Raw genomic sequence first — 25,459 nt, 5'->3', positions numbered from 1 at the left:
AAAATGTTTAGCACAGACCTACATATATGAAGCAAATATTAGGCCTAAGTCAGATTTTAAAAAATATGTATGAAGTGTAATCAAAAAGATACAGAAACAAAACATTTTAAATATTAAGAACAAATTTAAAAAAGACTATGAGAAGTAACAATAAAACAAAGAAATTTTTTATTTGGCTCAAGCAAACAATGCCAAAGTAATTGGAAGCATAAGCAACTAATGTAGAGCTAAGATAAATGGTAGTTATACATAATTTTAAATGCTTCGCAGTTCAAAAGAATTATTTAACTAAGAACTGCACAAAAAAAATCAAATTTACCTTACTATATTTAGTTGGCACGAAATTGTCCCGCTTTATTGCAGAGATCCATGCTCTTCTAGTGTTTTCATCGCTTGTAAACGAAAATGCAGAAACATTGGGGTTTATTTTTTGTGTAATTACTTTTACAATTGGGAACACAACATGCACTGGGCATCTTTATTACGCTAAATTAATATTTAAAAAAGATCAGAAAACTTTTAAACAAAACCAATGACAAATTACCCATACTTCACTACAACAATGACTACTGTGACTAACTGCACATCTTTTATAATACACCACTTGCCTTCAGAATTTTCTAGAGAATTCATCGAACCTCATGACGTCACGGGCTGAAAGTGTTGGGAGTTGTGAGGCCTTGTATTATGAAGGTCGTGGTTAACCTGATTTCATGAACTGTTTTAAAAATTCATTTTTTAGAAATGTAATACTTTGTTTTCTTATATCTTTCGTTATTTTTGTTGTAGAATGCTCTCATGTTTGGTAAAAAGCGAAATAATGATGTACAGTTTTACACAGAAGTTGGGGAAATAACTACAGATTTAGGCAAGCATCAACACATGCATGATCGTGATGATTTGGCTGCTGAGCAAGTAAGATTTTTAATTGATACTACATAATAGACTAATCTAATAAAATTACTGGGCTTAAATGTTTCTATATATTTTTGTATCCTTTTGTTACAATGAAATAACAGTTTAATTTTTATTATGTAAAGCTTATTATGAAAGAATTGAAGTGTTCTTATTGCATATTCAAAATTTTATTAAAAATTTCATACATAATTCTTTTTTCTCCCATACAGGCTGAAAGAGATCTTCGTCAGAAGCTGAAAAGTGCATTTAAAAGTTTTTGTGATAAAGTAGAGCAAATGACTAAACAAGAAGTAGAATTTGATACCCCTTTCAGAGAGCTTGGATTTCCAGGTGTACCATATAGAAGTACTGTACAACTTCAACCTACCTCAGGATGTTTAGTTAATCTTACAGATTGGGTATATATTGCTTCGTTATCAATCTATCTATATATATATATATATGAATATTTTGTTTTTCTTTATTTGAATTAAAAATTATAAATTTTAGTCTGTTATTAACTGTTATTTAGATACCCTTTAAAATAATTCGTATTAGTGAACAGGAATTTTAATTAATATTAAATGAAAGTTAAATTGTAAAAATATATCAGACTTTTTAGCAGTATTTTTATTAAATTTATGTAAAAAAAATATTTTAAAGGAATCTTATCTTTTCTGCTGTAGAATTTTTTAAAAAAAAATATTGCATATACCATCTGTTTTTGTATTGATTTAAATGTATCTGAAATATGCATACATTTTATTTTCAGCATATAAATTCAAACATGTCTGAAAGGAGAATCGTATAAACTCAAATGTTTTAAGAATTATGCATTATTCATATTTATAAGTCACATTTATATCTTCCATTTTATTAAATTATTAAAAAATTAATATTTTTATTTATTTTTTCAATTCCAGCCTCCATTTGTGATTACACTCGAAGAAATTGAATTGGTACACTTTGAACGAGTGCAGTTTCACTTGAAAAATTTTGATATGGTATTTGTTTTCAAAGACTATCACAGAAAGGTGGCAATGGTTAATGCAATTCCAATGAGTATGCTAGATCATGTAAAAGAATGGCTTAAGTAAGTTAAAATTATTATTGTTCAGTTATTTCTTACAATATAAAATTGTTTCACAAAATTTATTTAATTAATCTACTAAGCATTGATACCACTTTATATATTCCGTAGTATTTTTAAACAATGTATTTGCAATGTGGTAACATGTATTATGACATGCTTCATAAGTTTTAGGAGATAATTATATAGAAAAGGGCTGCATTCATATATGAAATAAATTTTTGTAATTAATGTATTTTATTAATTATAATTTTAATTAATTAATGTATTTTTTTGTATTAATGTATTAAAAAATTATAGTATGATATTCTTAAATAAGAAATTTCTTCATTTTTACTTGAATTGTCTTTTGTTGCACTAAATATCCAGAATAATGGCTGCCATTTCCTATTCTAATATTATCTTGATAGATGTAGTTAGAGCTTTTTAATCGTGTGCTATTATTTCAGCTTTTTTTAAAATATTAGTATGAGAGGATGTGATGAATTCTATTTGATATTTTTGAATAGCTCTTGTGATATCCGTTATACAGAAGGCATTCAGAGCTTGAATTGGACTAAAATTATGAAAACTATAACTGATGATCCAGAAGGCTTTTTTGAGAGTGGAGGTTGGTCGTTTTTGGATCCTGAAAGTGAAGGTGAAGAAGGAGATGAAGATGAAGATTCTGCTGAAGATGATCAATACCAACCGAGTGAATCAGAAGCTGAAGAAGAAAGCAGTGATGAAGATGAATTCAGTGGTTCAGAATATTCAGAAGAGGTAGAAAGTTCAGGTAAAATAAAACACTCTTAAAATTTTAAAGAAATTTGTTGCATCTAATTTAAATTTATAGACAATTTATAAATCTTGTTTATTTTATTCTCAAAAAGTCTGCTTTTTATGTTGATTTGTAATATTTTTTTTGTAATTAAATCAGGATTCCACAACAGTTTGAAAGATTTAATAAAAATACATTCATGGCTTAAAATTTATTATTTATTTATTTTTTTGCAACATGGGTAATGTTAGGCAAATTACAAAACCTGAAATATGTACGTGAAGATTACTAAATCTTAAAAAAATTGAATTTAAAGCATTTATATATATATATATATATATATATATATAATATATGTATATATATATATATAATATTGCCTTTCTGGATGATAAAATTTCAGGAATTTCTTTAGTAAATATGGACAAGATATCCAATCTAATTGTAGTTGAATAGCTAATTTTTAAGTCATTGGAAATTGTCATACACTTCCAAATGAAAGAATAATGAAAATGGTGAAATAAATTCTGTTTATGTAGTTCGAGTTAATTGATGTACTCAATGTTAAACTTTTATGCAGCTTCCCAGTCTTATTAGTCATGTTTTAGCAAAATATTCTTCATATTTTATAAAGTCCAAAACAAAAAAGAAGCTTAATTTTCTTGAGTTGAAATTAACTTAGTTATGCAGCTTTGAATTTCATTATTTTAAGTTAAAACTGAACCCCATATATTGATCGTAAAATATTCCTTTATATGATATATAAAAGAATTGTTGAAATGATGCAAAATAGTATTCAAAGCTTCATAAAGTCAGTTTTTTTTTTTTTTTTTTAATTTTTTTTTTTTTTAAATATTTTGTCGTTTGAAATATTTTACTAAATATGAATTGTGGAATTGCAATATTAATTTTTCGTAGTTACATTAAACATAGTTGATTTAAACAACGTAAAGTATAATTACACTGGTGTAAGAAATTAAGAGAATTTTCATATTTGATCTATGATCTCCAGTACTACTGGACAGATTTTAATAAAATTTGGTGTGAACATAGGTTGATATAATGCAAACAAAATAAACATTCAACAGTTATAATAGACACACATGTTTGTGCATAACACTCATGGAAGTCTGAAGTTCTGAAACAGCGGTTGCAGAATACACAAAAGAAATGGTTTAATAGGGGGTATGGTCCCCTCTTACAGCTATACACGCCTTGCAATGTGATGTCATAATGGAAATAAGGCAGTTTATCTGTGCACGTGGCAATTGGTCCCACTCATTCACCAACGCTGTTTTCAGTTCCTGAATGGTTCTTGGAGGGGGGTTCTGAGTTGCAACTGCCCTTCCCAGAGCATCCCAGACATGCTTTATAGGGTTGAGGGCTGGAGACCTGGCTGGCCAATCCATCCGACGAATATCCTCACTCTCGAGAAATTCGTCGACCAGAAGAGCTCTATGTGTCCTTGCATTATCGTCCATTAAGATGAACTCGGGGCCCACTGCACCCCGGAAAAGGCGAACATAGAGCTCCAAGACCTTATCCCTATACTTCACACCAAACATAGAGCCTCTGTCACCGATTGCTGCAATATAACACCAAGAAATTCGCCAATATGTGCTAACAAATGAAATTCGTCTTACCCTCCATGCGCTTATAAAGCCTGTTTTTCTGCCGGCTCCACCTACACACACATGTGCTCTTACGTATTAGCCGTACAACATTTGTGTTTTTAGCAAGAAGCAGTGGTTTTTCCTTCAGTTCAGTTCTTTTCATGTAATTCGATAAAATATGCAAATTCTCTTAATTTCTTACATCAGTGTATTTGCATCATTTATAGCATTTCTCCATCTGAAAATATATGCATATTTCTCTAACAGTTTAGAAATGAGCTATTTAACCATGATTACTAGATTTATTTAAAGGGTGTTAAATTAAAAGTTTGAAGTAATTGATATCTAGTAAGTCTATAAATTGTAAATAGGTGGAAAGAAACTGAAGTCATTATCATATTGCTTTTATGAACAGTTTAATGTTTATTTTGTAAGTTAGTTATGAATATTCACTTAAGGTAGGTATTAAAAGCAATTACTGTGAGCAAGATTTCCTTTGGAAGATTTGAATGTTAGAAATGAAGTAATTTTTTAGTTTTATATATGTATATATTGGAATAACTCTCCATTCCTTGAATTTGATATGTTTGTCATTGATCATTGCTTGGATTTTTTTGTAATATTCATGAACATTTGTTTTGTTAATTGATTAATAATTGCAATGTGTATTCTAATGTTTTCTATTTTTTACAAATACATGTATATATTATATTTAACAAATAACCTTTTGTTCTTAGAAAATGATTTGGGTTCCAGTGAAGAAAGTGGAAAAGATTGGTCTGAATTAGAAGAAGAAGCTGCTAAAGGTATTGTCTACTTTTTAGCAGATTTTTTTTTTTTTCCCCTTCAAAATAATTATAGTATTATCCTGTTTGTTTTAAGTACTTAAGTGATATTATAATAGCAAATTGGGTGATTTATAATATGGATTTGAACACTTATAAAAGTTCTGTATTTATAAATGTGAGTGCAGAGTAAATATAATTAAACTATTTCACCTTTAATAATCTTATTTCTGAGGCTCATAAAATCCAAATGTAGATCCAAATAAGACACTATTTCCTAACTTAGCTCAGCATGGTTGTGCTTGTTGTTAATGCATATTGCATGAATCCTGCAACATATTTCAATGTAATTATTCTTCTCAAGAAATAATGCTTCCACCATCATTAAAACCTTTAGAGTAAGAGTTATATATATACACACACACACACACGCTATAGATACCCACATGATGTTACTCATAAAATGATAAATGTTTATGAAATCAAATTCTGAAAAAAGTCATGATAGTTTTAACCAAAAATAATCATTGGAGTTATTTCAAAAATTTTAATTTCATATGAAAATTCATGACATCTGGAGAGTCAGTAGTGGTCACATGTCTTTCACCAATCTCCATTTTCCAGAGGAACCAAAAAAAGCTACATCGCTTTAATTTTGTTGATAGAAAAATATCAGTTGAATTCCCACGTATTTATTGTGGTACACTATTTCAATTCATGCTCATATCTCCTAGAAAATTTGTGGAACTTTTCTTACGAGAGAGATTTATGATATAAATACATCTCTCCATTTGCTGAATTTTTTTTTAAACCCTAATGTAATTTTGCAATTTGCTTATAACTAAGCGAGTTCTTTTTAAATGAGCTTCTTGATGGAGCTTGAAACGAGATGCTTCCTAATTTTAAATTCAATTTATATTTGGAAGTGAACAGAATATTGTTCTAGATTTTTTGTCTGTTCAAGCACATAAATAACTCAAACTTATGAGCTGCCACCAAATGATAATTAACAGAATTGGAATGATAAAAGATCAATTTCCTCATTTTTGGTTTTCCTTGTTTCTGGCTTAGCAACATGTCAGATTTGCAGTTGAGTACTGTTTTTGTTGCAATATGATAATAATATGAGTTATATATGTTGAATATGTTATATATGTTATATATGTTGTATATGTTATATATGTTGAAAAATACAGGTATTTTTTTTTTAATCGGCAAGCTGTAGTTAATTGTATTTAAATGTTTTAAAATTCAAACAGATGATTAAAGTAGAATAAATTCTGAAAGAAATAATGCCAATAGTGGGATTTAGAATCATTCCATTGTAAAGTGTTTTGTTGAAATATACCACATTTCAACTTAAATCTTTATATAGAGAGCAGTTTCTAAAAATTTTAAGAATAAAATTTATTTAAAAAAAATTCATTAGCAACAAGATTTTCTACAATTTTTAATATTATCATAATTTATTAATGGAATATTGAGGAATTATTAGAAATATGTACATGTGTAATTAATAAGCATTTTATTCCACTGTTCATTATTTTCTTACAAAATATCTACTTTGCAGCTGACCGAGAAAGAGATGATTTCCATGATTCCTCCCTTTCCACTAAAGGGAAAGGGGGGAAACCCTCCTCATCCTCTTCTAAGAAAGATATCAAGACCAAGTCCAAGAAAAGCCCAATTAAAAATGGAAAATCAAGTGATGGGAAAAGGAAACGGGAATCTGACAATAAACATAAATCTAGCAAAAAGCATAAGAAATGAAAAGATTTTAAAATTTCTGTAAGTATTTTTTTTACTAACTTTTTATAGTTTTATTGCAATACTAAATTAACTGGTGTGGTTTATGTACCAATATGTACAATTTCTATCAATATGACCTCTGCGTTATTTATTCTATAGTGTTTTAGTTCATTTGATTAGCCGGTTTTACTATTCTCAATTCAGTGAACTTGATCTATGTATTAAAAGGCTTTTTTCCCCCTTTATTAAATTTTAATTGCTTTATTAAAAATTATGCTGTTAATAGAATGTAAAATTATGCCACTAAGAGGAATGTAGAAGGTTTATATGAACAATAGGTTTAGTTATCTAGCCTAATGTATCATAAGAGCAAAGCAGTTAACAAAAGGATAAAAAGTCCATACATTCACATTTTTACTAAGCTCATATCATTAAAGATATTCTTTTATATTAAGACTTGGCTTTGTTTGTATATTCTGACTTCTTAATGTATCAGAGTACTTTATGAATTTTGCTTTATGCCATATTTTTTTAAAAATTTGTTATTAATAAAGATTGCCATCTACAAAAATATTTAAAATTTAATTTCATCTGTAGAGAAACCACGTTACTCATTTATAAAAGTTTGATTGGACATATTCTTACATGTCCAATCACTGCTGAAACATGGGTAATGGTTGAGGAAAATAAAGTAACTCTTGCCATATTTGAAAGAGGAATTTTAAGTATATTTGGAGAACAACAACTCAGAAATTTACAACTTATTTGAAGTACCAGGTATTTTTAAATTTGGTTGAATGAATTAGACACTTAATTGAATGTCTAAAAAGAGCTTTTTGGACTACCCATTTATTACCCAAATAAATCAAAATGTAGGTGAATTGATTGCTTGGAAACTATTAAGGTGACAAATTGGAAAACTTAAGCAAAAAATAGGATGGCATGGAATGGAATTCTAAGGAAGGCCAGAGCCCATTTGAAGCTTTTGTACCAGTGAAGAAAACATGCCAGGAAATTTTTATTTAAATTAATAGTCAAACATCATAATTATGATAAATTATGATGTTTAACTATATTGTGGTAACACAAAGCCTTGTATACTTCACAGTATGAATATTTACATTCTTTAAAAATATATAAAACACAAGCTAAGACTTAAGATTAGTCTTTTGGGTGTCAGTCTTTTCAAAATACTTTGCAGTTTATTGATAAATGGTCACATTAATATGGAAAGATAGACCTAGTAGTGAAGAGTTAAAACGGACTGTTTGTAGATTATGGAAAAGACAAATGCCTTGGCAAAATTAATTATTTCTTATTAAATTAAAATGTCTTTCTTTTTCATTGGCCTAATAATTGAGAGACTACTGTATTTAAAATGTATCTTTCCCTGCCTTTGTTTTTATTCCATATTAATATTTAACTTCTTTTTTTATAGTATGCTAAGCTCTTCAGCAGTTTTCGGGGTGTATGAGCAGAAGTTGGAGGCCTGTGGTTCTCTGCAAGAACATTCTCATCATTTCTCTACAACATTCTTTCAAACTTGGAAACAAAATTGCTGGCACATCCATTTTTTTTATAACATAAGCTATTGCCCATCAGAGAAACTGCTGATTTTGTACAGATATGTAATATATTATTAGATATTCATCCGTCATTGAACTGGTTTTAACTGTTTTGGATGAATTACTGAGATAAATGCGGGAACATTTTACATTGTCTGTCTTTACATTTATTTTAATTTCTGCATTGTGCAACCTCACATCATTTGTTAGACATTTGTAAATCCCTCCAATTGGATATGTAAGTCTGAAATAGACATTTCATTATAAATAAAAGAATTCAGCATTTTTTATTAAAACCATTTTCTTTCTTTGCCGTTAACATTTATTTGCATGATCATTGAAAATGCTAAAAGATCCAGAATATCCGTTTTCAGCTTAAATGGTATGGTAAAAACAGAATTAAACAGTTGGGCTTTCTTGCATAGTAAATATGACATGTGCATTCATTACTTTGACAGTCATATATCTGATATATATATTCTAATAGTAATATTATTTTTTTTATGCACTTACTGCCTCTTGTGTTTTCTAATACATTTCATTGTTATTTTTGTCAATAAATGCTTGTATTGCATTAAAAATGAAAAAAAAAAAGTTCAATAAATAAATTAAGTTTGGTTTAGAATGGATTCAAGTAATTTTCGGCTAATAATAACTGGTCAATTTAGATTCACAGTTTTACTTATTATATTAATGATTTTGTGAAAATAAGTGTTTATTAAATAAAATAGTTAAAGCAATAAATTTTTTTTAAAACTACGATAACTAATTACTGATTCTAGAATTCTGAGTTTTATATTTAAAAAAAAATCCCTGGCTTTGTCTGGAAGTATCTAAAATCATCAGGATAATTTTTTTAATGGGCAGTACATAAGAAAATTAAAAATTTTTAATAGTATGTGGAAAACTACTCTTTTTAAATAAAATCAATATAGAATAAATTTAATACTTAGAAAATAATTTTTTTCTTTCATTAGGTGTTAAACAATTTTTATAAACAATTCCCTGCTTTTGTAAATATATTTAATAAACATGCAATATACTGGATAGGCTTTTCTCAGAACTGATTATCACAGATTTACTCATGCAGAATGAAATCTATTTCCTTTTAGTGGCATCTTTCCTATTTATACTGTTACAATAATTCCATTAACAGGAGAGAAAAAAAAATGAACAAAATTGGAAAACAGCTGAAAGAAAATATTGGCTGTAATAGACATAATCTATACTTATAATAAAGCTCAATGTGTGTGTTGGCGCTCTACAGGCCAGGTCATTTGACATACAGCTATCAAATTTGGTACATGTATACCTTAGAGGTCGGGAATGTGCACCTGGGGTCCCTTTTTTGAAATTTTAATTAGTTTTTAATTAATAATTAAAATTCTAACTTTCCCGCCAAAAAAATATTCCATTTTCCCCACCGCCAAAAAAATCTTCCATTTTCCCAAATGAGTAAGGCTTCAATGTTTTTTTCTCCCAACAGTAATGAGGCTACGGTTAAGATTTTTCGGCGGATTATTTCAAACGATTCTGTTTATTTTCTTAATGTTTTATGCATTTAAAATTAAACATTGTTAGTTAATCCATGTTTCAGATTCATTCTGAAGTAGTTTTGAATTAAAATAACACAGAATAAAGGAAATTAAGAATGTATAATCTGCATAGCGTTACCCCAACTGGCGTAGAAAAATTCACGCATTTGCGTTACCAGAGCTGGCGAAGAAAATTCACGCATGCGCATTCTGATTGTTGCCATGACAACCGTTACCAATGGATGATTTAAATTATTTTTAGGTTAGTTGCATGCTTTTTTAATTAAATTGTATTTATGTTAGTTATATATTTTTTTTGTATATGCTTATAGTTTTAAGTACATCGTTTTTTAAGTAGTTTTTTTAAACCTGTTTTCGACCGATTATTTTAAACGATTCATTTTATTTTCTTAGTGTTTGATACATTTAAAATTAAACATTGTTAAAGAATCGATCTGTTCATGATGAATCTGAGAAAATTTTGTTGACAAATTCTTGAGATATTACATAAATTAAGAAAGATATTCTTTAGTGCCCATAAAGTTTAAACGCTCAGTGACTATATTATCAGTAATCATATTATTAAAAAAATGCTTTTTTTCAGTAAAAAATATATTAATTGCAGTTTAGTCATTTTAATTTTAAGCATAAATTCTACCGAAACTAACAGAAAATTAGAGATATACATATTATGTTATGGCTGAAGGACTTTATATTATTTAGAGTGAATTACATGACTATCAAAATTTGAAGCTTTAAAATATTTGATGAAGATATTAAAGTAGGAATTACATAAAATATTTAATTATTAAAATGTTAACGAGCAATAAGATTGGCGAACCGGCTGGTCGCCAAAGGCGGCTAGTTTTAAATAAAACGAGATGGCATTGTATCAAAATAAAAGAATTATTCAATGACAGTAAAATCATATTCACTTTCAACCTACAAAGTTTTAACTCATTTAGTTCTAATCACTAATTTTCCCTTTATTGCATGAAAGAACTTTGTATTAAAATTTTTATCAGTTTCATATAATTTCAGATACATAAACATTTCATGCTATTGTGCATGAGTGATGAGACGAATTTACGAAAATAGGGATGAGATATAGAAGATATCTATATTTCATTTAACAATACAGTAAACCCCAATTATCAATGGAATTAGGAAGTGTAGTAACCATGAATAAACTACAAAATTGAACTAGTCAAACAATAATGACGCTTTCTGAATTAAAATGACCAGAGAAAAAAATTTCAAAAACTGCATCTGATAGGACATAAGTCCTTAAAAAAAATATATGGGAATTTATTCTTACTTATTGGCTCAAGGATAAAAGTAGCAATTTCAGGTTTCTTAAACAATTAGTACATCAAATCATATATTACAGTTATATGTATTTCTACAATGAACCAAGTAAGAAATTTAAAGTTCTCATTCAGTGTAGAATTTAATGGTAGTACAACATGCGCATATTTATCATCTTGTCCCCTTGTGAATTGCCTATGAGTTACAGTATTATCGAATTAGATATTCTCTTCTTTATTATAATGAAGAGATGGCATCTTATTTGATAGTAGTTCAAATCACAGGCATGAATCATGGTAGCAAAAGTGCTAATGAAAATATAATCCATAACATCCAATACTTCCTAACTCAACAAAAAGATCTTCAAGAAGTTTATAAAACTTAATTATTTACAATATACTAGCAGACCCGGCCACTCGTTGCTGTGGCTAAGGTTTTTGTTATATTACATAGTAGTAAACTATTCAAGGGAAACGGTAGGAGAACACCAGTCATGGGGATTACCATGCTTTTTTACACAGATGCCATTTGTAAAAAAAAAAACATGGGGACCTCCATGATTGATTTTCTACTACCGTTGATATTGAGCAAAAGTCAATACAAAAAAAAATTAAATTTCTTTATTTTTTGTTTTCAAGTTTGTAACAAATGAGTACATTACAAAGTTGTTAGTAAAAAACACGTAACACTTAAACTTATAAATGAGGTAGGTAGGGCAGATAGTTTAAAATCTTTTATTAATATTTATTAATAAAAGATTTAAAACTATCTTAATGTTTATTATTTTGAATTATAAATACTTTTAATTTCAATTTAATTTAGCCCTAATCGGTGCACAATATTTTTGGTTAACCTGTCTATAGCTAACTCAAATAGATTTGACGGTTTTCCTACACGTGAACATGCAACATATAGTTGCCCATGAAAAAAACATGGATTTTCCAAATCTAAACCACAAATAGACATTGTTTGGCCTTGAGACTTATTTATAGACATGGCAAAAGCTAAACGAATTGGAAACTGTAACCTTTTGAAGGGTATCGTAGATTCTGATGGTATCATCGGAAGACGTCGCAACACGACCACTTCTCCTTTAAACTTTCCAGTTAAAATGGTAGCTTCAAGTATATTTCCGGTGATCTTTTTGATGACTAAACGCGTACCGTTGCATAATCGAGATGGATTCAAATTACGCAGGAGAATAATAGGTGAACCAATCTTTAATCGAAGGTTATGTGGTTAATTTCGTCAACATCAACATTTTTGGCTGCCAAAATAGCCCGATCACTGAGCCAGTTATGATTCAAGTAATTACTCTGTATATCCGGAAAAATACTCTGAATCAATTCATTTTCCCCTCAAGAACAGTGCAGAAATTGTCTGGCAGTTTAATACATTGCGTATTTGGTTGCAGTTCTATTTTACCGTTCCCAATGTCTAGTAATTGTTCAGAAAATATTTGTGCTGATGGATCACTTTGCAATTGTACGCGCATGTTTATAGCCAATCGAAGTGTTTCAACACTTCGCCATAAGAATGATTGTTTTAAACATGCATTTTAATTAAAGATTGTTGAACAATGAAGCACTAATAATTAAAAAGCAAGAAGAATTGCACTGTATTACTTTTACTATAATATGAATTCAATTTATACTTCAGTCTAAATAACACGTGGTCAGCTATGCTAATACCAAAAATTGAAAAAGTAAGAACAATTGAATTTCATTGTATTGCGTTTACTACGAAATAAATTTAACTTATACTTTAGCCTCAGCAACACGTGGTGGTTATGCCATTAAATTGTAGCTTATGTGAAACGTTGGTACTTTTAACACAGCGCCATCTGTTAGAATACTTACTCAATCCAGTCAACAGATACCGCCATCTGTTAGAATCGCTTGGAGCTAACAGATAATTGTGACTGTCAAATAATGAACAAATAATTTGTTCCTTCTTAAAACCTTCCTTCTTAGTATAAACCCTTTATGATGTATAATAAATCCTCTAACTTCAGTGATACCGATTCTGGCTTCTTCAGCTTAAAGGAAAGATTTTAAAAAAAAAGTTCTATATTCCACACATGAAGTTGCCATGAGATTTATTCCGTCATTGATACATTTGTCTGTTGCAATAATTCAGAATTCATTTACAAAATGAAATCAGTTTCAGAAACATTTATTAAATAATGATAAGCATTGTAGCTGAAGTGAATGATAGCTGAGCTGATGATAGCTGACATAACTTGATACTTACATGCAGTTTATTAGTAAAGAATTGAAAAACTGAAACGATTATTGTAACCATTTTTTATTATCATATCTTCAATAATTTATATAAAAAAGATTAAATTTCATTTAGCATACAAATGAGTTAATATTTTTTTACTACCCGATTAGAGGAACTTATTATTGGCTCGTTCACTTACCTTTTTTACGACATGCTTAACAAAAGAAATAAAATTATTTAATTGAAAATTCAATTAAGGTAACAAATGTTATTGCCGTACAACATTTTTCTTAGTAAACAGTCAAATAAAGAATCGGAATTCATTCAAAACGAAAAGTAATAATTATCCGTGTGCACCTCCAAGTATTTTTCCAAACTTCTTTATAATTAAAAAAAAAGGAGAATTTTAGTATGTTATATTAATCAGTGATCCGTTAAAACGTTTGTAATTAATCATTTTCAAATAAAATATCTTATTTCTGAGAATTGCCACCGTGCACAGTAATACAAAATTCAAACATAAGATCGTGATACTTTATCCGTTGCAACGTATCAAATTTATTGTATGCATTAATAAATAATTGTGGAAAATGATATCTTATTCCTGAGAAACGTTTTCGGATAGGATCATAAATAATTCGAACATTCGGATTCGAAACGTAACGCAAATGCGTGAGTTTTTCTACGCCAGTTGGGGTAACGCTATGCAGATTAGAAATTTTTAATTTCCTTTATTCTGTTTTATTTTAATTCAAAAGTACTTTAGAATGAATCTGAAAGATCGATTCATTAACAATGTTTAATTTTAAATGCATCAAACATTAAAAAAATAAATAGAATCGTTTTAAATAATCAGCCGAAAAATCTTAAGCCTAGCCTCATGACTGTTGGGGAAAAAACCTGAATCCGTACTCATTTGGCGGTGGAGAAAATGAAAAGATTTTTTTGGCGGGAAAGTTAGTTTTTAATTAATAATTAAAATTCTAATTAAAAATTCAAAAAAAGGGCTATCCTATCTTTTAAGTTAGATCAAACTGCACACGGTGTGCAAATTTGATTAAAATCGGTTAAGTAGTTTAGGAGTCCATCGCGGACAAACAACGTGACACGTAATTTATATATATTTAGATAAGATTGGCGGTGGGGAAAATGAAACGATTTTTTTTGGCGGGAAAGTTAGTTTTTAATTTTATAATTAAAATTCTAATTAAAAATTCAAAAAAAGGGCTATCCTATCTTTTAAGTTAGATCAAACTGCACACGGTGTGCAAATTTGATTAAAATTGGTTAAGTAGTTTAGGAGTCCATCGCGGACAAACAACGTGACACGTAATTTATATATATTAAGATTAGTCCTAGATTACAAGGCTAGACAACATTACATTCAATTTAAAATAGCTGCGATTATTAATAACACAATATTCATTGTTTCGCAACATGTAGTGTAATCAATTTGATGTTCGAAAGCAAAATTAGTAGAATTCTCTCAAAACTTTCTTGCATACTCCTTAAAAAAAAAAGTAATCCTCCCACCCCCATTAAGACTAACTATTTTTAATTTTATATTCATATATAAGCATTCTATCATATAGTGAAGAAAGCCACATTTGCAACTTTAACAAGATCATATACCAGATATCATTTATCTAAGTTGCTACAGATTGAGTTAGTTGATTTTTTGAGTGTCATGTTTATATAGACGAACCTTTAATACATCTTTACTTTCGTTGAAGATGAAACATTCATTGAAGTTGTAAATTTCATTTATCTATGTCACTACATTTTTTTAGCTCTTATGTTTGACTGCATGGGAAAGTACTGACAGATTTGATTAAAAACTTACCTATCCTTTCAATACGACATCAGTATATCAAATTTTATCCATCTAACACTTATCTTTTTATTAGTTCACCTGTTTCCAGACAGACTTCCTGAGAATGGATTTTGTTCAAAATTTAATAGAAATCTACAGTTTTGGTATAAACACCACATGGCTAGCTAATGTATTCGAAGACAATCATAATTACAAAAATGTATTTTTCAGAAATTTTCATAAATAATTGGAAGGCAAGAGAAGAAATTACTATTTCCAATGTCCAGTACAGAAGAAATGCAAACTCAAAATAAAATTATTTTTTACTGTATTAATCCTAGGTTTCCATTTAACTCTATCTTGCAAAACTTTCTATAAGCAGTGTTATTCTTGAGAAATAATGCTATTTAAAAAGTTGGTTTTAACATTAATTTTTTTCTTCAATGAAAAGTAATTTATGTATGTTAATAAAAAGTGAGAAATCCTTTTATTGTCAAAAATTAATTACATTATTTTATACAAGATAAATGTAGAATAAAATGAATAACATGTAAAATGGCTGAAAATCTCCATTTAACCTCGGGGTGGATGTGGCGGTCTCATACCAGGAGGGGGTCCTGAAATAAAAAATAGCAGTTAATATAAAATTAAAGTAAAACATATTTACAAAAATTTTTTAAAAAGTCTTTATTAATACAATACTTTTTTAAAGTTTAATCTAAAGATTTTAATTTATTTTTTGAAATACAAAATAATATCCCAAATTTCGAAATTGTCAATCACATGGGAGGATTGTATATGCAGGGAATTAAATGACCTATGATTGCAACAACAAGACAGGTAATGGCCTGACCAACCCAGAGAATTCTTAAAGGCTGAAACAATTTGGATCTAAGAAGCAACACTAGTTTTCCCCATCCAGTTTCGGGCTAATACTTAATTTTGGATGTTCCGCCTGTCTAAGTAAAAATTCTTTTCTTCTGCACAAATTGAACCATCTCTTTTTATTCAATCACAAATGGTACCTTTTAAATTTACTTGTAAATAAACAATGTAACACTACTAAATGGAAATATGTTTAACTTGCTTTTCTAAAATCATACTTTTATTCCAATCATTTTCATATACATAAAAGTTAAACAAAATGTTTCAAAGGCTGTATAAGTTCCAATTATATACAATTGATATATGCTTATACGTAAATTCAATTAGATCAAATATCAGATGTTGAAAAAAAGATTACCTCCTCGCATCATGCCAGGTGGTGGCCCTCGCATACCAGGAGGTCCTGCCATCTGCTGCATACCACGGCCCATTGGAGGTTGTGGCATTCCACGACCCATCATACCTGGTGGTGGTCCCATCATTCCAGGTGGTGGAGCACCCCTAGTTGGCATAGGTGGCCCTGGCATTCTTTGAGGTTGTGCAGGACCAGGTGGAGGTGGTCTCATTTGAGGAGGGGCAGCAACTGCAGTTGCAGCTCTCCCTTGAGGTGCCATTACTTGGGGTGAAGGTCCTCCAACACCACGTACAGGACCTTGCAAACCTAAACAAAAAAAGTTATTAATATAAATCATTTAAAATCTGAAAAGTGTTTGTAAATAATGCAAATTAGATTAAAATTATTACTATAACTCAACAAATAAGATCAAATCCATTACATAACCCACATATACAAAGAACAGGTAATGAAATAATCATAAATATAGATTAAATTATAATAATTTTATTTAAATAATAAAACTGCTTAAATATACTTACATCAATTGGAGTTTTTTTTGTGTACAAATATTTAAGACAAAAATTATAAAGAAATATTTAATTGTAGTGTTTATGCTTCTGAATACCATGACTTTTTTTTAATGCATTTCAAAATTTGTGAGATATAATTTAAAATAATGTTTAAATATTAATTAATGTAATATCTTTTATAAAGTTTTGCAGTCATCACCTTTGAAGAAAAATTCTGATAAATGCATGAAATGTAGATTTTGCATTTCTCTGTCCTTCAAGAATTTAGGCTTCATTTTAAATTTTACAAGACAGATGATTTAAAAGAAAAAGTATCAATTTTAAAATTTATAAATCATTTTGTCAGTTAAAACTTTAGAATAATTTAAACAGCACTTTAAAAAATTATATGTAAAGATAAATAAATTTAAAAATATCTTTTTAAAGTAAATTAAAGAAAAAAGATTAAATGTTAATTTCAACATATGACAACTCAACAAGTAAAACACAATTACAATTTTTGCTTAAAAACTGATGTAAATAATGATTCAGAGATTAAATCTATACTTATATATAAAGTTCAATGTGTGCATGTGTGTGTTGGCGCTCTACAAAAAAGACCATTTGTCCTACAGCTATCAAATTTGGTACATGTATACCTTGGAGGTCGGGAATGTGCACCTGGGGTCCAATTTTTTGGAATTTTTAATCAGAATTTTAATTATTAATTAAAAACTAAATTACCCGACAAAACAATCCTTTCATTTTCCCCACCGCCAAATGAGTAAGGCTTCAGTCCCCCCCCCAACAGCAATGAGGCTAGGGCTAACATTTTTCAGCCGATTATTTCAAACGATTCTGTTTATTTTCTTAATGTTTTATGCATTTAAAATTAAACATTGCTAATTAATCTTTCAGATTCATTCTGAAGTACTTTTGAATTAAAATCAAACAGATTATAAGAAATTAAAAATTTCTAATCTACATAGCGTTACCCCAACTGGCGTAGAAAAATTCACGCATTTGCGTTAGCGTAACTGGCGTTGAAAATTCACGCATGCACATTGTGTTCTGATTGTTGACAACTATTTTCAACGGATGCGGATTTAAATTATTTTTAGGTTAGTTGTATGCTTTTGTAATTAAATTGTATTTATGTTAGTTTTTGTATATGCTTATAGCTTTATGTACATCATTTTTTAAGTATTAATTTAACCTGTTTTATAATAAACTATTCTGTTTATTTTTTTAGTGTTTGATGCATTTAAAATTAACCATTGCTAATTAATCGATCTGCTCATAATGAATCTGAGAAAATTTTCTTGAAAACTTTTGAGATATTACATAAATTAAGAAAGATATTCTTTAGTGCCTATAAGGTTTAAATGCTCAGTGACTCTGTTTTCAGTAATCATATTATAAAAAAAAATGCTTTGTTTCAGTAAAAAATATTATTATATTAACTGTAGATTTATCATTTCCACTTTAGTTTAAAGCATAAATTCTACGGGAGCTAACAGAAAATTAGAGATATGCATATTATGTTATGACTTTATAATATTATGAGTGAATTATATGACTATCAAAATTTGAAGTTTTAAAATATTTCAATGAAGAAGAATTAAAGTAGGAATTACATAAAATATTTATTATTAAAATTTTAACGAGCATTAAGATTGGTGAACCGGCTGGTCGCCAAAGGCGGCTAGTCATGAATAAAACATTAATGCATAGTCTGCTGGCTGATGGAGTGCTTTGAGATTAGTAGTTTTTCTATGCAATGCTTTATAGGCTAGCTCAATATATGGTGAGATGGAACAATAATTTGGTTGCTAATGACAATTTAATTAGATTTTTTAGTGCAACTGATACTAATGAATAATTTGAAGGCGGCGAGCATTTTATATATCAACTAATCAATATTTTATAATAACTAAGCAATGTATAAAATTACTTGTCTGAAAAGAAATATACGGTAAATGCTACAAAAACTTAGCAAATAAACCACTTTTTAATCGAGAATTCAACTGTAACTTCAGTAAACTACATCCAAGATTATTTTCATCCCCAAAAAATTAAAAAATAAAATAAAACATAGAAATATAGTTTTTTTTAAGTTATTAAATATAATTATAATTTATGGTTGCAATAATTATTAAATTGCCGATGTCCTTGCATTGGGGTAGTGCATTTTCCCCGTGATCTGTGCGTCCCGGTTCGGGCATGGTTGTTCTTCATTTGTGTAGTGTGCGAATGTGCCCCCCCCCAGTAAAAAGGGGTTGTGCAAGACATCTTCATATGAGCTAAAAGTCAGACTTCTGCCCTCAGGTGCTAAGGGGCCTTGGCCCTCAAAAGCTACTGCACCCCTTTTCCGCAGTAACACGGACACGACATCATCATCAATAATTATTAAATTATATATAAAAAATTTTAAGTTAATGAAACAGATAAGCTTCAGATTAATGTTAGGTCAGAAAATAAAGGAAGTTGATATATAAGTTTCTTTAAATTATGATTTAACAACTACATTATTTAAAAGAACTGATTTGTTCATCTTTTTACAACTTCTGTAAAAATTGCCTCACATATTTCCTACGCCAGAATTTTTTCCTTCCATCCATACTTTTCATTCTTTAATGACAAAATCTTATTTTCCTATTGCATAATTTAAAAGTGTGCGCAAACACTGATCCAAGTAATACAAATTTAAAAAATGGTTATAGTAATTATTATATATTAGCAAATATGATTTAATGATCAGAAATATGAATCAATAAAATAATACCAATAAAAAGAATTATCAATAGATGTCAATATAAAGTTACCTAAAGGTTTATTTTTATCCTCATATAGTTTCTTTAAAAACAGAATGAAAAATCTACTTACCAACAGGCGCAGCACCAACAGGTGCAGCTGGTACTCCTCGTCCAGCTGCTCTTCCAAGTCCAGGTCCAGGATGCGCACCAGGGATGGGAACTCGAGGAAGACCCTCCTAATGAAAGAAAATGATATTCAACATTGTATAAATATGCAATTTATTTACACAAACAAAAAAAGAAATATCATAAATGTTTAAAATGAACGGACTAGTTAAAATATTACTCCTTAAAATTCTTTCACTTTGAAGGCCAATAATTGCTGAAGAGACAACAAATATCAAATTATAGATAAAAGAACACAGATGATTAGAGGGGGGGGGGGGGAGAGGATTTTGTAACTTTTACATTTATACAAAACATTTTAACTGCTGCCAAGAAAAATCTGCACATTACTTTCTAGGGGAAAAATAAATAAATTCATTATTTTGAAAAATGGTAGAATACAAGAGTTCTTCTTACTTAAAAAGAGTAAATTAATTCTAATAAGGCTAAAAATACATTCATTTTTAAAAAAAATATGTCTTCAAAAGTAACAGAGAATGTATTGGAATCCTAACTCTGTTGGGACAGATTGTTCGTTGTAGAGCCATTTAATGCAGTACAAATATATTTTTGAGGATAAGAATGTCCATCTTGTAGAGAGTTTTTGAAACTTTAATTAGAAATTTTGCAAGATTCTGACATTTTTTTCACCATAACTTCTGAACGAATAAGCTCCGAAATGAATTTTACGCTGTTTTCAAATTAAAAATATTGTCTTTTTAATGATATCAATTTAATTACTGCAAAGTTTTTTCCTTAATTTTAAAAAATTCTTTTGAAATATTTTTAAGCAAAATCTGTAACAATTTTAGGCTGCAACTGAAATTTAAACCTTTTTTCTCCTTAAATATTTAATTACGATTTTTTATTTTTTTATTTTAAAGGTGAATAAATGAAAATTCTATTTTTATTTTCAGATTTTTTGCAGTCATATCAATAAATCTCTTGCTTTCAACTTTTATTTCATTCAATTATTTGTAGGGTTTATAAACATAGCTCACTAAAGTATCAAGCATCCTAGAAAACAAGCTCATTATATCAAATAACCAAACACTAATTGTTTAATTTTTTTATACATACACTTAAATTCAAGCATTAATTATATTAAAAACAAGCAAGTTATTGAGCATATTTATATAATATACATAATTTGAACTACAATGTAATAAGAAAGTGAAATTACAACAGCACGGAAAACATCATATAACTTGATGTTAGATAAAGATAGTTCCAATTCAATAATGTACATACTAAAGACTGTTCATACAGAGAGAAAGACTCAAGGTTGCTAGAATAAAGCTATTTGAATTTCTGTCATAATTTAAAGTTTAAAAATATTTAGCTGAAAAATCCATGATTATGAATTTCTTTTTACAGAACCAATTGAAATCAAACAACTGATATTCCAGACAAAACAAAATTCATCATAAAATAATGAAAGCAGAATTATATAACATGCATGTTAAACACTAAAAAATTAAGTAATCAAAACCTATTAGATATAAAATGGTTGTTATAAAAATAGTTGAAAAACTTATATTTAAAAATTATAAATTTTACTCCTCTTCTGAAGAATAGAAAATGACTTGTAAATGCAAATTAATTATAAATCTTGAGTTATTCATCATTAAATATTTAAATTTTGAATCATATACATAAAAATCTAATAATTTTCTTTTAAAAGAACAGAGAAATTATGAAATAAAGCAATATATTTCTAAAATCAAATCATGTTTAAGTATATTTCATATTTATATAAGTACAAAAATAAATAGCCAGGTAATCCAGGTAAAATATAGAAAAATGAAAAATTTCTAATAAAAATCAAGTTATAACATTGAAAAGATTTTTACCTCAGCTGGTGGAGGTCCTTCCACAGTTAGCGAGACAATATTTTCACCTCGAAGCAACACCAATCCAAGAGCCCTCTTCTCTTCCTTTTCATGGCTGTCTTTATCCTTCTTCTTTGGCTTTATTTTCCTAAATTCATCACAATCTCCCAAAATAAGGTTCATATGTTTATCAAACGCTTTAAATGTACCAATAAAAATTCTGCTATCTTGAAGAGTAACTCGCATCCTATAATTAAGATGCTGGAGCATCTTGTTATTTTTGCTGATAGTCTGGAAAAAGTAAAATCCAAAAGTAAACATAAAAATACTATACAAGATAAAGAATCTGATTTCTAATTCAAGATAAAAATATTTGAAAGAAAAAAAATTAAATGAATAATGATAGATTAAAGGATTGTAATTAGTTTAAATAATCAATTTGTAACTCCAGTTTAAATTACTCATAATAGAATATTGCTTTTTATATAGAACCTATAAAGATTTATGGATATTACACATCAAATTATTTTAGTGATAAATTATATTTTTGAAAACTAAATTTAATATATGAATATTTTTACCTAAATATTAATAAATGCAAATGTCTTCATCAAAGTCATTAGATGTATTTATTCTTTATAAATAAAAAAGCCCAAACAAATTCACATTTTCAATAAACTAATTACACCATTATTATTTTCAAGCCTAGTAAATGCATTTAGTATTCTTTTTTTTTTTTTGTTTATTTAAACTAAACTTAATATAATGAAAATTTATACTGAAGAAAAAGTATTATACCAATACGGTAAGTATTATATATCCATTAGAGTCGAGATTAATTTCAAGCAAAAATTATTATTCTTGTTAGAAATAAATAATTTTTAAAAAATTGCTGGGAAATCATTTTAAAAAGATTTCTTTTGATTTCCTTCCATGAAGTATTAACTTCTTTGCCTAATTAAGATTTGCCACTGAATAAATTATTCAGCTTCAAAAGTAATAAGCTGTTTAAAATAAGGGCAAAAGACATAACTAAAATTGACAATTTAACTGAAAAATCAAATAATGAGGGAGGAAGTTTGCTTCAGTTGGAATCTATTTAGGAGTTTACAAGTGCATAATAATTTGTTATTAAAAAAAAGGGGGCAGCGATAGAATTGAAAATGTAACTGCCCTCAAATAAAACTCTGGATCCTACAGGACAAAATTAAAAATCTGGAAAAATCTAACGAGAACCAGAGCAATTTAATAAATAGAATGCCATCCACTATTCATACAAATTTTATTAAATTAATATTGACAGGTATTATGTTACAGTAAAAATTTAAATATTGACTCATTAAACAGATTTTGTTTAAAATCACAAATGTTTACATTAACCCCATGCAAACTGAATTTCAATTGCAATATATACAAAATTATATCTTTTTTTTAAAAAAAATGAATCAATTATTACACAGTTTAACATTTATTTTATTTTAAACATATTCCCACAAATGCTATTTTTGAAATTTTTATCAGATTAAGAAAATTTAATATTTTCTTTTGCATAACTGTTAACAATATAATCTGTTTCTGTATCTTATCCAGCTTCTATATTGTTTTTAGTATTAATTTTTTCTCTTTTTTTTTGGGGGGGGGGACTCTAGTAATCACATTTGATAGTGAAAAGCTTTTTTTTAAAAAACTTTAAATTATTAGCATATTTAGAAAATGTACTGAAATGTAATTGAGTATCTCTCTTTCCACTCTAATTGACACTGTCTCATTCTTTCCACTGCAGAATTTTCTTTTAAAATATATATCACATGAAGAATGCTACACAGCTTAATATGACTGTTAGTTTATAAACATTATTTTTTGAGTTTATTAGGCATTTAAAATTTTATTTGATATTCATTTTATATTGTTAATAATAAGATTGAAAAAAAATTTATATTAACTTCTCTGTTCTAAACAAATTTATTTTGTTTTAAACAAAATTTATACTATAGCAGGTGCGACAAATAGGATCAAGCAAAGAGCTATAGCTATTCTTTCCAATGAAAAAACTAGAAATAGATTCTTTTTTTTTTTTTTTTTTTAGACATAAATGCAGCTGTCTCATTTCTTCCAACTTTCCCCTTCAATTTATTAGATATTTATAAACATTCAACCACTGAAAAAAAAACAAGAAATTTATACGAGAGTTAACTTTTTAAAATTTGTAAATATTCCTTGCAAATGAAGAGGAGGATACCGAGTATTTGGTTGCTTTATCTCAGATTATCCTTGATTTCAATCTGACATAAATGTCAGTCAAACTTTTACAAAAATTGAAATTATTAATTATCGTAGATGAAATGAAGGAATTTAATTGTTGCTGTATAAATTTTCATTTTTAAATCTTCAGGAAGGTAGAAAATCTATGAGAATATCAATTACTTTTGCTATTCTCATGGATTTAATTCTTTACCCATTTTGGAACAAAATATATTTGTTGTTCAAATCAAAAGTCAGGGCTTATATCTCTAAATCTCTTAGATAAATATCTCTAAAGCACAAAAAAAAAAAAAAAAAATGGCTTATCCATAATATATGTCACAATTCATTAATGATCCATTTTCTTATATACAATTCTTCTAAACATGTGCTTACAAAGCTTTGAGAGGAAATTATAATTTGAGGATATTACTAAGCAAACATCAAATATACAGTTTTATTTAAATTATATAAACAGTTGATAAGAAATACAACTTAAAAATAAGATTGTCATTTGATTTTTTGGTGAATTATCGTTTAATTGAAACAGTAAGGTAACAATCATAAAACAATACAAATAAAGAAAAAAAATTACTGGTGCGTTCAATATGCACGCACACAATCATTTCATGAAATATATTAAATGAAATGTGGATGAAGAATATTTAACCAGGTAACAAAAAACTTATTTGTAATAAATCAACATATGAAATAAAAATTTACAATATTAAAAGCCGGTAATGGTACAAGAAGCCGGGTAATTGTTAAAGTTTTTATATGCAAACTCAAAGCATCTAATCATTTAAATATCAATACATACCATTTTTATTCTTTATAAATGTTAATCAAAGCAATTATATATGGAATAATTAAGTGAGAACTCAATATTAATACCGCGCAAAACAATGATTCCTTATCCAAAAATTAAATCCAAATTGTTGCCATTTTACGATATGTACATAGAAGTAAATTTACAATATCATGTCTGCGGTTAAAGTTACACAATTAGCAATCACTGTATTTACAAATTGGTAGCCAAATATTAAAATTTTTGAAAAATTAATTAAAATTTGGAAAAATAATATTATGCAAATTTTTTTATAATATTTGCAGTGAATCGATATAAATGTAAGACTTTTGTTATAGTGTACAATATCAAACTTATATTGCACAGCATTAAACCAAAATGGTTTAATGTAGTTTTTTTTTCGCTCTTTGTCCTCGGTTTTGGAAGAGGACAATCATTCTTCAAGCTCATGCATGAATAGTGGTAACTCAACGTCTTTTCAAAGTGATTGTACAATTTGTATCACTATTGGCATGCCAATTTAAGACAGATATACTCTCAAGATTTGATGTGATCAGTATTCGCTAAATGTAGACGATGCTCTAC

The 25,459-nt window shown here is 28.1% G+C and overlaps 2 protein-coding genes across 2 annotated transcripts in view; one reads left to right on the top strand and one right to left on the bottom strand.

Annotated features, from left to right (window-relative positions):
- LOC129984033 (FACT complex subunit SPT16-like) overlaps positions 1-8,758 on the top strand; it is a 34,316-nt gene extending 25,558 nt beyond the window's left edge. The window contains exons 19-25 of the mRNA XM_056093790.1: positions 790-915; positions 1,128-1,316; positions 1,821-1,990; positions 2,497-2,762; positions 5,098-5,166; positions 6,716-6,933; positions 8,333-8,758. Of these exons, the coding sequence (XP_055949765.1) occupies positions 790-915; positions 1,128-1,316; positions 1,821-1,990; positions 2,497-2,762; positions 5,098-5,166; positions 6,716-6,915 (1,020 nt within the window). The 3' untranslated portion in view covers positions 6,916-6,933; positions 8,333-8,758. The remainder of the gene's footprint in view (positions 1-789; positions 916-1,127; positions 1,317-1,820; positions 1,991-2,496; positions 2,763-5,097; positions 5,167-6,715; positions 6,934-8,332) is intronic.
- Positions 8,759-15,809: 7,051 nt separating this feature from the next.
- Positions 15,810-25,036, bottom strand: LOC129984332 (small nuclear ribonucleoprotein-associated protein B'-like). The gene is made up of 5 exons (XM_056094194.1): positions 24,887-25,036; positions 21,847-22,116; positions 19,959-20,064; positions 16,585-16,887; positions 15,810-15,958 (listed from the first exon to the last, which is right to left on the bottom strand). The coding sequence occupies exons 1-5, from the start codon at positions 24,887-24,889 to the stop codon at positions 15,915-15,917; spliced, it is 726 nt and encodes a 241-aa protein (XP_055950169.1). The 5' UTR covers positions 24,890-25,036; the 3' UTR covers positions 15,810-15,914.
- Positions 25,037-25,459: the final 423 nt, after the last annotated feature.

Source organism: Argiope bruennichi, chromosome 9, assembly GCF_947563725.1.
Source record: "Argiope bruennichi chromosome 9, qqArgBrue1.1, whole genome shotgun sequence".
Taxonomy (NCBI): Eukaryota; Metazoa; Arthropoda; class Arachnida; order Araneae; family Araneidae; genus Argiope; species Argiope bruennichi.
The sequence above is the reverse complement of the archived record's forward strand: the minus strand, read 5'-3'. Positions and strand labels throughout refer to the sequence as shown.

What these genes read in the sequence shown, in the direction of transcription:
- LOC129984332 (XM_056094194.1), bottom strand. An exon ending in AAGGACCTCCACCAGCTGAG is followed by an intron (nt 20,065 to 21,846) that starts GTAAAAATCTTT and finishes TTCTTTCATTAG; the next exon opens with GAGGGTCTTCCTCGAGTTCC. An exon ending in ACCTGGCATGATGCGAGGAG is followed by an intron (nt 15,959 to 16,584) that starts GTAATCTTTTTT and finishes TTTTTATTTCAG; the next exon opens with GACCCCCTCCTGGTATGAGA.